The sequence below is a fragment of the Lissotriton helveticus genome, chromosome 6 (assembly GCF_964261635.1).
Source record: "Lissotriton helveticus chromosome 6, aLisHel1.1, whole genome shotgun sequence".
In the NCBI taxonomy this organism is placed as follows: domain Eukaryota; kingdom Metazoa; phylum Chordata; class Amphibia; order Caudata; family Salamandridae; genus Lissotriton; species Lissotriton helveticus.
In genome coordinates this window covers 1,165,982,531-1,165,996,627 of record NC_136067.1, presented here as the reverse complement: position 1 = coordinate 1,165,996,627, position 14,097 = coordinate 1,165,982,531, and the positions used below count along the sequence as shown (strand labels likewise).

General features: G+C 43.9%; 1 protein-coding gene across 14 annotated transcripts in view; it reads right to left on the bottom strand.

Moving 5' to 3' along the window:
- The window catches only part of AFDN (afadin, adherens junction formation factor), a 1,642,835-nt gene that overhangs the window by 604,574 nt on the left and 1,024,164 nt on the right, over window positions 1-14,097 (bottom strand). For all 14 annotated transcript variants that reach the window (XM_078648844.1, XM_078648846.1, XM_078648851.1 and 11 more), the window contains one exon: window positions 7,368-7,471. In XM_078648844.1, the coding sequence (XP_078504970.1) occupies window positions 7,368-7,471 (104 nt within the window). The remainder of the gene's footprint in view (window positions 1-7,367; window positions 7,472-14,097) is intronic.

Sequence of the window (14,097 nt, the reverse complement as noted above, 5' to 3'; positions counted from 1 at the left end):
AAATAGTTTTGACCAGTTCATCCATATCGCATTGCCTTTGGACAATAGGTGTGGGTATCTGGCGGGAAAGCTTGGGCATTTAGCGTTTTCGTGGGTGGCAAAGAGGTCTATCTGGGTTTGTCCCCACATTTGAAAGAACGGATGAAGAACTTGCGGATGAAGTTCCCACTCGTGGATCTGCTGTGTTTGTCGACTTAGCAGATCTGCGATAGTGTTTTGTACTCCTGGGACGTGTTGGTCTACGAGGAAGATCTTTAGCGGTATAGCCCATCTCCATATCTGCTGTGCTAACTGAGAGAGCTGCAGAGTATGTCCCCCCTTGTTTGTTTATGTAGTACATAGCTGTCATATTGTCTGTGCGGACTACGACAGCTTTGCCTGACACTTCAGTTTGAAATGCTTTTAGGGCTAGAAACACAGCTAGCAAATCTAAGTGGTTGATGTGGAGTACCTTTCGTTGCGGTGTCCACCTGCCCTGCATGGCGTGATGCAGTAGATGAGCTCCACAGCCGGAGAGCGATGCGTCAGCTGTCATGACTATTTGAGGCACTGGCTCTAGAAACGGTCGTCCTTTGGAAAGGTTTTTGGTGTTCCACCATTGCAGAGAACGATGAGTCCGACCGTCTACCAACACTGGGTCTGTTAATTGACCTTGAGCCTGGTTCCATTGGCGTGCTAGGCACTCTTGAAGTGGACGCATTTGCAATCTTGCGTGAGGTACTACAAATATGCAAGATGCCATCATCCCTATGAGCTGCATGAACACTGGAGCTGGTAGCGAGTATTGCGGTTTGAATTTTGTTAGGAGAGTTTGTACACTTGTTATCCTGGCTGGAGAGGGATAAGCTAGTGTTAGTTGGGTGTTTATTGTAGCGCCAAGATACTGTTGTATGTGCGAGGGCTGCAGATACGATTTTGTGTGATTTACTGTGAATCCCAACTCCTGAAGCATTTGAATAGTAGCGTGAGTGTGTTGCACACACTTGCTGTATGAGCTGGCTTTTATGAGCCAGTCGTCCAGATATGGGAAGACGTGAATTTGTTGTCTTCTTAAGTGTGATGCTACTACTGCTAGGCATTTGGTAAACACCCTTGGCGCTGTTGTGACTCCGAATGGGAGCACATTGAAGTAGTGCTGCCCGTCTAGCACAAATCTGAGATATTTTCTGTGCGCTGTGTGGATGGGAATATGGAAGTAGGCGTCCTTGAGATCTAAAGTGATAAGGAAGTCATTCAGTACCAGCAATGGAAGGACTTGTTGGAGTGTGACCATATGAAAATGATCCGACTGTATGTAAATGTTTAGAGGTCTGAGGTCTAGGATGGGTCTTAGAGATCCGTCCTTCTTTGGTATTAGGAAATATAGGGAGTGTACTCCTTTGTTTTTCTGATGCTCTGGAACTATTTCTATTGCATTTTTCAGCAGGAGGGATATTACCTCCTGTCTGAGCAATGTTAAATGTTCCTGTGACATTGGACGCTGCTTGGGTGGTATGTTTGGGGGGGGGGGGTAGATGATAGTTCCAGACAATAACCTGATTGAATTATTTGTAGCACCCACCTGTCTGATGTGATGTTTTCCCAGGCTGGCAGGTATTGTTGGAGTCTTCCCCCGACAGGAGTGGAATGGGACGGGGGATGGGGAAGGTAGTCATTGGGCAAGGGTAGAGGCAGAGCGTGAGTTGTTATTTTTACCTCTGCCTTTGTTATTGTTACCCCTGTAACCACCCCTTTGGTAGCCCTTGCTGTAAGTGGACTGTGTAGGGGCTTTGTACGAGGTAGAAGCTGTGTCTGAAGTATATCCCCTGGTGGCACCTTGATAGGATGAGCGACGAAATGAACGTCTGGGAGCGGCGACTGCAGGGCTCCCATAGATTTGGAGGTGTCTGTATCTTTTTTCATTTTCTCTAGTGATACATCTCCGTTGGGTCCAAATAGGTGTTGGTCATCAAAGGGTTGATTAAGAATGGCACTTTGTACCTCAGGTTTGAACCCTGATATACGTAGCCAGGCGTATCTGCGTAGTAAAACGCTGGTGGTAACTGCCCTAGAGCCAGTATCTGCTGCATCGAGTGCACACGGAATAGAGGTGTTTGTGATGTTTTTCCCCTCTTGGATAAGCTCGTTTGCTCTATCCTTGTTCCTTTCAGGGAGGTGCCTCATTAATGACTCTAGCTCGTCATAATGTGCCCTGTTATATCTGGCTAATAATGCCTGTGTATTTTCGACACGCCACATGTTTGCTGCTTGAGACGCTGTTCTTTTCCCTGATGCGTCAAGTAGCTTAGACTCCTTATCTGGTGGTGCAGCCTCACCTGATGTTTGTGAGTTTGCTCTCTTGCGTGCATTGGAAACTACAAGTGAGTCTAGTGGTACTGGACCTTTAATATATGCTGGGTCTGAGGGGGCAGCTTTATATTTTTTCTCTATAAGAGGGTTAATGACCAGAGTTCTGACTGGGTCCTTGAAGACTTCAGGAGCATGCTTGATCACTCCTTTAAGCATCGGTAAAATGGATGAGGACCTTTGTGCGTTATCAAAGGTATCCATTAGGAAGTCTTCCTCAACAGGGTATGTCTACCCCATGATAATGTGCAGCCCTGTGAATTAATTCATTAAACCCTATACTGTCTTCTGTTGGGGAAGGCCTTGAGGGGTATAAGTCATCCTGAGGGACATTTGGGACATCTGGGGTGGTATAATCATCGCATGGGTCAGGGGATCCTGTAGGCGTGGCTGGATCAGGTATGTTACCCCCCCATATCATCAGAGCTATCATCCTGGTTGTGATCGTCTGGTATGATAGAGGATGCTGGGGAATGCTGTGGTATGGGAGGATGTGGTGATGGTACAGGTGAAAGAGAAGGGGAAGGCAGTCTTAGGGGAGAGGTAGGCATGTCCTTCTTCTTTGAATGCGGAGCTGGAGCTGGTGTGTCCAGTGGTCGCTTTTTTGAAGCCAAAATTAAGTGTCCAGTGATTGGATCCTTAGCTACAGTCTTTTGAGCAGGGTCTGGATAGGGTAAATCCTCTGCAGGAGGTTGATTGTTAGGTAGGAAGGCTTGGGCACCGAAATGGCTTGTTTTGGTTTGTTGACAATCTCTTTCACTGGGGAAGCAGCAGTCTTTTTCGACTCCAACGCTTTTTTCGGTTCCGATGATTTTTTTCGGTTCCGGTATGGTTTTTGGATCCGATGGTTTTTTCGGATCAGATGTTTTTTTCGGTTCCGGTGGTTTTTTGGAATCCGAAGCGGGTTTGCTTGGTTCCGACCAGGATTTCGGTGCCGAAGGAGTAGTGGTATGTTGTGGCGCCGATTGTTTGGATGTAGGTGTAGTCGGTACCATTGTATTTTTCGGCGCCGGTAGATGTGCGCCTGCACCGTGTAAAGGCCGACTCGAGCCCGAGTCGCCTGAAGGCTTAATAAGCTTCTTAGCCGGGCCCGAAGGTGGGGCAGTAGAAGCAGAGTGACGGTGTGCACCCGAGCCCAAGAGTGTGACCGGGGCCTTCTGTGTCGAGGAAGGGTCGGGGTAGACGGTCTTACTTACGACACGCTGCGCTGGAGTGATGTCCTCGACATCGGAATCTTCTGCCTCGGAGCTGCTGTCGACGTTGTGTTGTTCTGGAACGATGACGCCTTCTTCGAAGATGTCGTCCGGAATCGGACCTGAAGATCTTTGAGCCATTTTTCTCCTCTTCGGTCCCGGATAGTCTTTTTGGAGCGGAAAGAGGCACAAGATGAACAGTCTTTCGCCTCGTGCTCCGGAGAGAGGCAGAGATTATACACTTCATGAAGGTCGGTGTGGGGAAACTTCGACCCACATTAAGGACACTTTTTAAATGGCGTCCTTTCCTTGAGCTGGAGTCGAGGCCTAGCTAGGCCCAAAGGCCGTCGGCGACGACCGGAATCGAGATCCTCGATATTGAAGAGTAGCGTCGACTGGAAAGCGTTCGAAACTAAGTCTTTGTAAGTTGGTGAAGATTGCGGGCCGAAGGAAATCGGTTCCAACACGGAGCGCTGGAAACACATCCGAGCCCGGTGGCGGAAAAAAACAATCTGGGGATGGAGCCGATGCCCATGCGCAGTATCATCCAAAGGAGGAGTCACCTATCCCGTGACTTCCAAAGACTTTTCTACAACAAAATAAACTGCAAACATCCGGGCCCAACGCTAGGTGGCCATATATGCATAGTGTGTAATCTGCAGCTCATATGCCTCAAACACATGTCTTTCCAGGCTTGGAGTGAGGGTGGTTGCATGGAATTGGCAGATTTACATATAAATGATGGTTACCTTACATTTGAGCAGGCGTGTGAAGTGTTCGGTTTGGGACAGGGGCAATATCTACAATATGCTGGCCTGATGAAGTGGCTAAATTGACATGGCACACATATCCAGATATGCCCTGGACCACTGAGACCTTGGACATATTGCTAACATATGGAGGGGGGCGTAGATTGGTGTCTTTGTTGTACAAGGCCGTGAAGGTGGACTCGGGGTCTTTGGCGCTTAGGGCATGGGATGCTTGGAACGAGGATTTGCAGGTGCCGTTACTGGAGAGGGAGTGGGTCAGAGTATGTACGCTAACACGCAAGGTGTCTTGCAATGCCCGGTTGAAGTTGCTGCACTATAGCTTCTTGCAACGGGTGTATATGACCCCGGCGAGGCTCCATCGTATTGATGCCTCCCGCTCGCATAAATGTCCTAGATATCATGAGGCCCATACTGGGTTCATGAATTTGGCGTGGGAATGCCCAGAAGTACATCAGTATTGGCTTACGGTAGTAGCACGGCTCCGTGGAGGGGTGGGAATTGTGCTGGAGGCTACGCTTAAGTAGTGCCTTCTAGGTCTGGTACCGGAATGCAAGAAGAGGAAAATGGCCAACAAGCTACTACAGTTGGCGCTGGTGTTGGCCATTTGCTGGATGGGTGAGGGGGCCCCCTCTTTTGTAAATTGGATGAGAGACGTGGGGAATGGTCTTTAGTGGAGGAGCTACACATGAAAGCTTGCAGCAGGGACGGAAGGTTGGATGAGGATAGAGCTAGTTGGAGAGAGCTATGCAGAAAATTGTTAAATTCAACAGGAAGAGGTAGGGAACAGACTGCCGAGACTAATGGTGATTATAGTATGTAAATGTTGGTGCCTGGGTCACCCTAAATGTATATGAGGCTGTATCTGCTGCTAAGCCATGAAAAGTGTAATGAGCTGTGCTATGTGTCCGCGACTCTAATGTGTGAAGTGAAAACAAGTCGATGGATATTGTCTTGAAGAATTCTGTATATGACCGCTCAGTTTGATGTAAAAAATTACAAATAAAGTTTAAAAAAACAAAAAAAAAATAAAGCCATTGCTCTCTAAAAATATTTTACAACTGGCTACCTAGCCTTTATCAAGCTGCAGTTCTTAAAATATCGTCTGGGGCTACAACCAGTAAAAGATAACCTAGCACCTTGGCTGCGTGGAAATCTCCACAGTGCCTGCGGCCTCTGTTGGTCCGGTAATGAAGACCCATTTAGTTTGCTCCTGCAATTCTGTACACGAAGAAAGGAGACAGCTATTAACTAGGACTTTTAATCAAAGAAGAATCCGTTCAAGAAGTCAGAAGATTCTGGCCTGCTTTGACCCAAGGGACCCCAGCTAAATTGCTGCTTTGTTAAATTTTTGCTGAAAGTTGAGCAAAAACTGTGTAGCAATACAAATCCTCCAGCCCAGTAGACCCAATCTGCAACCTAAAGAAAACGGGCACACTATTCTTCAGGAACAGCATGACACTGCGGCAGATTCTGGTCACTATACTTCTGAACCCCGCTTTTTTAACAAACTGATATTTTAAAATATGAATGCAATTACTAAATATTAAACATGTTATTTTTTATGTAAGACATCGATCTATGCAACTATATCCTGGCCACTATTTATTGCATTGGTTTGATGACCTTTAGCGCGGCGCATATTCCTGCGCTGTGCTGAACGTTCTAATGAGCCAACGGGCTCATGACGGAACGGTTCCGTCATGAGCACAGCTCAACCGACGCTCATGACCGAACCGTTCCGTCATGAGGATCGAAGGGGTTAAGTAACTTAGAATTATTTAATAAAGTTTAAACAAAAAAATACATTTAGAGGTAGGGGAAAAGCTGTCAATTCCTCACTACTTTAGAATGGGCCTCAGCCCATCTGATTTGACGAACCACAGCAACGCTTGATTTTATATTGCTTTAAAGTACCACATTCTCTCAATCTTGCTTTAACCAATTAAGGCAAAATACATCAAGTGTCACTCAAATGGCTAACATTTCACGTTTAAGAGCATCGCCAGATAGGAGTGCTGATCCCCTCAACAATTAGGTTAAATCTACCCTTTACTCCCGAGCCTCCCCCTCATCTTTTCAATTCCTTAATCTGCCTACGTTTTGGCCTTTGAGTAGTACTACTGGTACTAGCACATCCTCACCTTTGTGTATGGTCTTGAAACGTTTTTTTTCCCTGCATGAATAAGTATATTGCCATTGAAACACTTAACGACTGCGGTTTGTAATTAGGTTTCCTTTCAACTACCGTCAGTTTAAAGATTGTAATTGGCCCCTTCAACAAGCCAAAGTAAATGTGGATGCTATTTGCTGATCCTCATTAGAAATCGGTTACATATACACATCGTATGAAAAAGTAGGAGGCATTTTGTTTTGCTAAATTTGTCAAATAAAAATACTACAGATAACTGTACAGTTTGAAAAAAGAGAATAAATGGCATAAAATAAATGTTTTGAAAGGACTATTTTGTCCTCCAGCACCAATACATTCTTGCAACATTACATAGCACCTTACAAGTCACATGTATTAACTGCTTTTTCTTCAAAGAAAACCGCATATGAAAAATGAACAATTAACAGTCAACTCTGGGCTAAGGATGACCTCATTGAAGGTCTTTGAGGTCTAAAGCAATGAGTACTACTACGCATAGCTTAGGAGACGATGCTCGGTGTATGTTTGTCTTCAAGCAAACAAGACAGGGCAGAAAGAAAGAGCAAAGATGCAATCTATTCACCGCCTAGATCCCACTAGCAACCTCTCCTAAACCTTGTCTTTTCATTTTTAGGTCCTCTTGGTTAAATGAAAATAAAACAGCATATGCAACTTAAAGATGTATATTAAGCATTAAGTTAAAAAGATCTAAATATTCCTTGTCGCCTTCTTTACCTCCCTCAACCCACTTCAGACAACTAAAAAACCGGTTCAGAACCTTGACACATGTTAAATTAAAACGACTATCTGAACAATAACCTTCTTAAGGGACTAAAGTTAAAATCAAAAACAACTTTTACAAATTTAAGCGATTAGGCAGTCGTTCTGTTTCCCCAGGATACTACTCACCAGCTCCGCATTTTCATGTAAGAATTGGCTTTCATAGTCTGCACCTTCAAAATATATGGTCCAAGTACCTGGCGAGCGTGGGTGCGGCGTCAGCCTGCAAAAGCCTTGAAGGGCAAAAGAAAGAACAGGTCTCAACGAAAAGGTGTGTGCTGTACTCACAGCTTTTCCCTGGCACAAAATGCCACCCACCAGAAAGAAGTGCTAACCACATTAATAGACGGGTTACTATAAAGGAACCTTTATCCTCGTCACCTGTGTCAACATTGCTTGAAACCATTTATACTATAGAACAAAAGACTGTTTCTACAAGAATGAGAATGCATTGATGCTAGACATTCTTAGCCTGAGCGTTTCAGACACAATTAAGAACAAACGACAACAACTTGCATGAGGGTGGGTTATGGAAAACATGACTTCTGATGGCAAATACATGCTAGGCAACATTAAAATGAATTAAAAACAAATAGAAAACCGAAACTAGTTAGCAGAAGGCTGGCCTGGGTTTAAGATATGGAGGAAAGATAGATGAACAAAATGGTGGAAAATATAGACTAACTGCTGACAGGTCACCAGAAATGCCCTGATGAAATTGATCGACTACAATTGCCTACACACATTATTTAGGACATCTCTGTTAATAAACAGAATAAGCTCTGAAAAAGATTATCATTGTCCTAAGAGTAGAGATAACATGGGAACATATATACATGTGGCGCAGAGGTACTGAGGAATTCTGGAGAGAAATGGTGCAGAGACTGAGTACCTTAACTGCTACAGCACTGCAATCTACCTATTGTCATAGGTCTGCTGGGGTTGGTACCAAGAAGAGGAATAAAGCATTGGTTAAGGTAATTGAAATAGGACTTATACTGACCAAAGGAACAGCGATTCAATGGAATGGACAACTAGTACCAAGTACAAAATATGGAAAGTGGATACGATTAAGTGGATAGCCACATAAATAGGAATAAGAAAAAAAAACTACAACACCAAAGGCGTGAGGAAAATGGAGTGTTAGTGTGAGAAACAGTACTGATTGAGCTGGAAAACCAAGATGACTGGGACACAAAAGGAGGGCCAGAATTCAGATACGAATTGACAACTAGATACCCGGAAAAAGTACAACCTGTAAAGAGGAATGACAGGCAACGTAATTTAATGAACACTAGAGAATTCAAAGATGACGGTGCCCCAACACTGAAAGAAGCAGAGGTATACAAGTGAATGGAGAGGTTCCCATTGGATTGGGGGTGAGAAGGGGAAAGCTGAATGTTGTGTACAAACGATGTAAGAAAACCAATAAAATAGTTTACAAAAAAATAGAATGGATTAACACACACTTAGTCCCCGTACACAAAATGGTTTCATGCCAAGTATCTTGGAGATTTTCAGTAATCTCGCCCACAAAAAAGAATTTGCCTATAGTGTGTTTTTTTTCTTTTTAACAGAGAGAGAATTAAACATCTGCCTTCTATAATAGAGGAACAATAAAAAAACAAATCACAGTTTAGTAACAAATGCGAGAGTGACATGGGAGAACCTGTCAAGACCCATTCCAAAGTAGTGGGTGGAGTACAGGACACCCAGGGGCTACTAAGACACAACCATTTTCGTTAGAGTAGTTTGTCTCTGGTGTCCCGGAAACATCTGTCTGTCCTTTTACGGTACTGCACACTGGGCCAAGTACTCCCTTTCTGCTTTTGACTCACAGAGTAGCAAGGGAGAGCACTCGAAGGCTTCTCAAAGAGGTAGGGTGGGGACCAAGCACTCCGCCATTAACAGTCAACCAACAGACATAATAACGTATTGTCCAGCCCAGTGCTGATCTTTAAGTTGAAAAAAAGTACTTGATTATCACAGCAAAACGAAATAATCTACAGATCAACACGTATTCAAGTTCTAGCATTTTATAAGAAATGGTTACTTACCTGCAATCCTAGTTCTCCTCCAGGGTAAACCAGTATGTTCATAAGCACAAAGTGTCATGCCCTCATGCGGGATGGCAAAACACTTTCTACAAAATATATAAATACAAATATATACATATGTGCGACCATGTTTTTCTAGGGAGCAGAGGCAGTTTTTCCAGCCTTTCAGACGTCAGTCTATTAGATTACAATTCAGGGGTCTTCAACACTTTTCTATAGTGAGAGCTACTTCAGATCAGTGAAAATCATTGTAAGCTACTGAAGGCTAAACAACTTGTGCCTTGTTACCAGACACCCCCAGGATCAACTTCACTTGACTTAAAGACTAGTGCCCATAGAGCCATGTACTATGGTTTCATCAGCATATTGTGACTAAGGACACTATGACAGGGCTGTAAAGTGTGTCACATGGGGATGTATGAACATGTGAGTATGAATGGGATATATATTTGTATGGGGTGACTGAGAGCCTGTATTGCATGTACTTGCAGCACAGGACAGACATTTTATCATATGTCGTGCCACCATTACATGTATAACACAAACATACAATCATTTTGTTAGCAGGAAAAATATAAAGTGCAGAAAAGTGTTCTTAAAACATTTTGATAATAAGTAAACTTTTTCTGCACGTTACCTATGTCTCATTTAAAAAAAATGGCTGTGTATTTCAGTTACACTTATGACAGTATCTGCTGGTCACTGGGAGTGAGGGGCCTTCTGTTTGTAAATGTGGCACTTTGAAATTAGAGAAATTAAAATGAAGAGTTAACTTAATCATTAAAGTTAACTTTTCATTGTAATTTTCCCCCATTTTAAAGCAAGCATTCAGAAACATCATTCTGTTCACAGCTCCAAAACTTAGTTGACAAGGACTTTTATTTAAGAGTTAAATACCTCAGCCCTTCAGTTGTTCACCTTTCTACCCAGCAGCAGCTATACATCTGATTGCTCATTATGAGTCCCTGCTATCTGCAGTCTTATGAATAAAAGAAAACACACACAGCCTTCCCTTAACTTTAAAAGCAAAAAATGAACTTGTAAAGGTGTCTGGGAGCTACTGGGAGCTTCTGATCGACTGGTTGGAAGCAGCTCGGGGTTGGAGACACCTGGACTACATTGTCCCCACTTTCTGGTGCTTCCTTTAGAACTAAAATTTTGTCAAAGTTTTCCTGTAATATTGTAATTTCTAGTGACTATTTGCATGCATTTACAAAAGATTTATTTTTGAAGTAAATAAGCGAAAATAGTTTTTTTATAGGCAGTTAAAAATACGTTGATTGGCTTTTGACCCCAGTTTACCCAAGGTGCAGCTCCTCCATTTTAGCAGAGGAGCGTCGCCCCACTTAAATGGCCTGCTGAGTGGCAGTAGGGAGCAGTGGTGGGCAGAGGGCTGCACGTGCACTGTTTAAAAAGCACATGTCCAGCCAGACATGTACACTTTAAACCTCTCAACCCAGCTGTCCTAGACAGCTGAGTTGAGAGCAAGTGCAGGCCTACAGTGCGCTCGCAAGCGCCGAGAGAGGCTCCTCCCTCTAATCAGGGCACTTTTCATGCTGGTTAACAGCATGTGACCTGCACCAGGATTGGTCAAGGAGTTTGCTCGTGCCCACACTGCAGTCGACTGAAGACGTCAGAATGAAGGATGTGTTCAGTAAGTTTTTTATTTTATTTGCGCACCCTCCCGTATATGCTAGCCGCCACTGAGTTTAACATGCATGTGACATTCCCATCCTGGTAGAGGCTGATCACTGCATTATTTGCTTAACACTATCTCTTTGCGTACATGTTACCTGGTGTTCTAAACCTCACTCCTCGGAAATACTCCCCTCCACCCTATTTGTGGGGTTCATGTGCGCCTCGTCTGCACCTCTGATCTCACTAGTGGCCTACCTGTCTGTTACTGCACCCACAGTGCTGCATAAGAATGGCCCCACTGTCAACAAATTGTCTAGCCGTAGCCTGGTGCATTGCTGACTAGGTCAATGACAATGATTTATTGCTCGGGGTAATGCTAACCTCTCTGGGTTCTACCCCCTGCGTGAGGCGATTCTTTGCCCTTGGGGTTTTCATTGATGATATTGATTATACTTTCCCTTGACTGTTTACATGTCCCTTTTAATTCTGTTCTGGGTTATCTGCTGGTATTTTTAGGTTCATGGATTGGCATTTGGGGTGGGTGGGGGGCAATGTACGTCTTGCAGTTGTTTTGGGCTGTTCTTTTTTTTTATGGTTTTCGCGGTCACACCTAGAAACTCCAATGCATGCTTCTACTCTCCTGCTACAAGTGATCATGGTATGGCTTGGATTGTTTACGCCTACGCTCGGACACAAGACTTCATACCCTTCCATGGTTTATTTGCTGACATGGAATGTGAGAGAACAAAACATCTCTTGTAAGACCAGGCAGGTGATGGCCTATCTTGAGCCTCACATAATTGCCATAGCTATGCTCCAGGAGACACAGTATTCCCCCCTGGGCACACCAGTGTTCATTCATCGCTACTTCTCCTCATATTCCATAGGGGTGGTCATTCTTATTCGGAAATCAGCCAATTACTCTGATAGATCGAGTCACTCAGGCTGAAGGAAGTCTGGCAGCACTAGCTTGCAAGCTCAATGGGGATTATGACTGTTGATAACAATTTAAGGCCCAAATGTGGACGATTCTGCTTTTTTTTTACACTATTATACAGATACGCCCCAAGTATACAGACTGGCCCACTATCTGGGAGGGTGTCTTCAATCTTACCCTTTCTGAGGTGCACAATAGATCCTCAAAGCTCTCCAACGAGACACCACGTACCTGCATAGTGCTCACCCACATATTGCAACTTTTCGACCTGTTGGATGCTTGGCGAGTCCTTCATCCTCATCAAGCAGAACACAAGTTTTACTCCCCAGTACACAACATTCCCTAACGGCTGGATATGTGGCTACTCTTGCATGCTCTCATGAGCAACCTGGACATCCTTCCCTGTACTATATCCAACCACTCTCCAGTAAAACTGTCACTCCATCAATCAATCCCTGCACCGCCTTCCAATACATAGTGATTACATGATTCTGAGCTTCGTGACATAGTTTCGCAGATATTTTCAGTTAAACGAGGACTCTGTTGGCGACGTTGCCACACTTTAGGAGGCTCTAAGGCCTACATCCACGGCATCTGTATATCCAAAAGACCCAGGATCTTTAAATCCATTAGATCCTGACTTGAGTCTCAACTCAAATGTCTGGGAATCTAATTATTCTGTCATGAAAGATATGGCGCTCTTGCTGCAATTATATGATACACTAAGGAATGCAGTGAAGAGGCTGAGCGTGAGATCCTCTATCTGTGAAATGGAGCCCGGGTGAGGCCGTTCATGGAGTGACTTAATGCTTCCAGACCGCATAGAAAGTATTCCGATATGACTATATGGACCAGGTTGCTATGGCATGAATAGATAGGAAGTCCAGGCAAATCCGAAACTCCCCAATCACAACAGAGGCCTGATGGCCTACCTGTTTATTTCTATAAATCCTAAGCTGATTGTCTGGCTCCTCATGTCTTTTCCATGTACAACAAGGAAATCACCAGGGGGTTCCTTACGCACTCCACTATAGAAGCCATTATTACGGTCCTCCTTAAGCGTAATGAGAACATACAGATCTTTGTCTTTATTAAATACTGGCAACTGAATATTTGTCAAGATGTTCAGAGGCACCAGCCCATAATGCAATTTCTAGGTCGTCTGGAACAGTCTGGTTTCATTCCACAATGCTTTACCTTTTAATCTTCGCACGCTAATGGGCATTCTTCATAGGGTTGACCCACAGATATCATTGGTTGCAGTTCCGCTTGATGCTGAGAAAGTGTTTTATGCTTTAGATTGGTCATTCATGATGGAAACGCTATGGACACTCGGCCTTGGCAAATACTTTTTTTTATCGCTTATTAGACGTGGCCCCAAGGTCAGAGTGTATGTGAATAACTGTTATATTCCCGAGTTAGGCCCAAGTAGCAAAGCAGCTTATTTCTTACATTGTCCTCACAAATATCATTTCCAGCTGTGACCTTTTGCACATATTTACTTGCAAGCCAATGTTGGATTAGATTCTCAGAAACGAAACTTGTTTTTACATCTAGCTTTGCACAAAATTATCACAGGGCCCTGAACATCATGTACAAGGTCTCATTTTGCACTTCCTACAAATGTCATCACTTTATTCATCCATTGGGCGACAGGGCTATCTACAAATCCATAACATAACTAATCTATGCGCACATCTCAAGGCGGATTTCTATTATAAAAGATGAGCATCCCAATAGATTAGCAGAGGAGGCACTTCCGCGGACATTGAGTGTCGTTGCATGCTGAGAAATCACCATGCAGTGGCCTGACATCTTGTGAGGGATGTCCTGTTCGTGACCAAGACAGGGTCTTTCACTCTATCCCATCAGGTAATGGGGTTGGAACGTCCCTTGGGGAGATTCTTGGCTTTGCAACTACAAACACTCTAGGTAAACAGAGTAGGGTTTGCATAGTAGATGTACGATAAATCACTGCCTTGTTAATATACATACATACATTCTTTAGCACCACGGTAGAACTATATCCACTACTTACGCTTTTGGTGCCTGTAATCACGTTTATATGCTTCTGTCTACTAATCATTGCAGCACACGCATTTTATGCAAGAATAACGTTGGTTCAATAAATAGTATTGAAAACGTCCCACTGTGTATTCTCTGTATATTTCTCTGAGAATAAGTAAGCATGAGTGACTGAGCGAAAGGTTCTGTACTGTTTCCATGA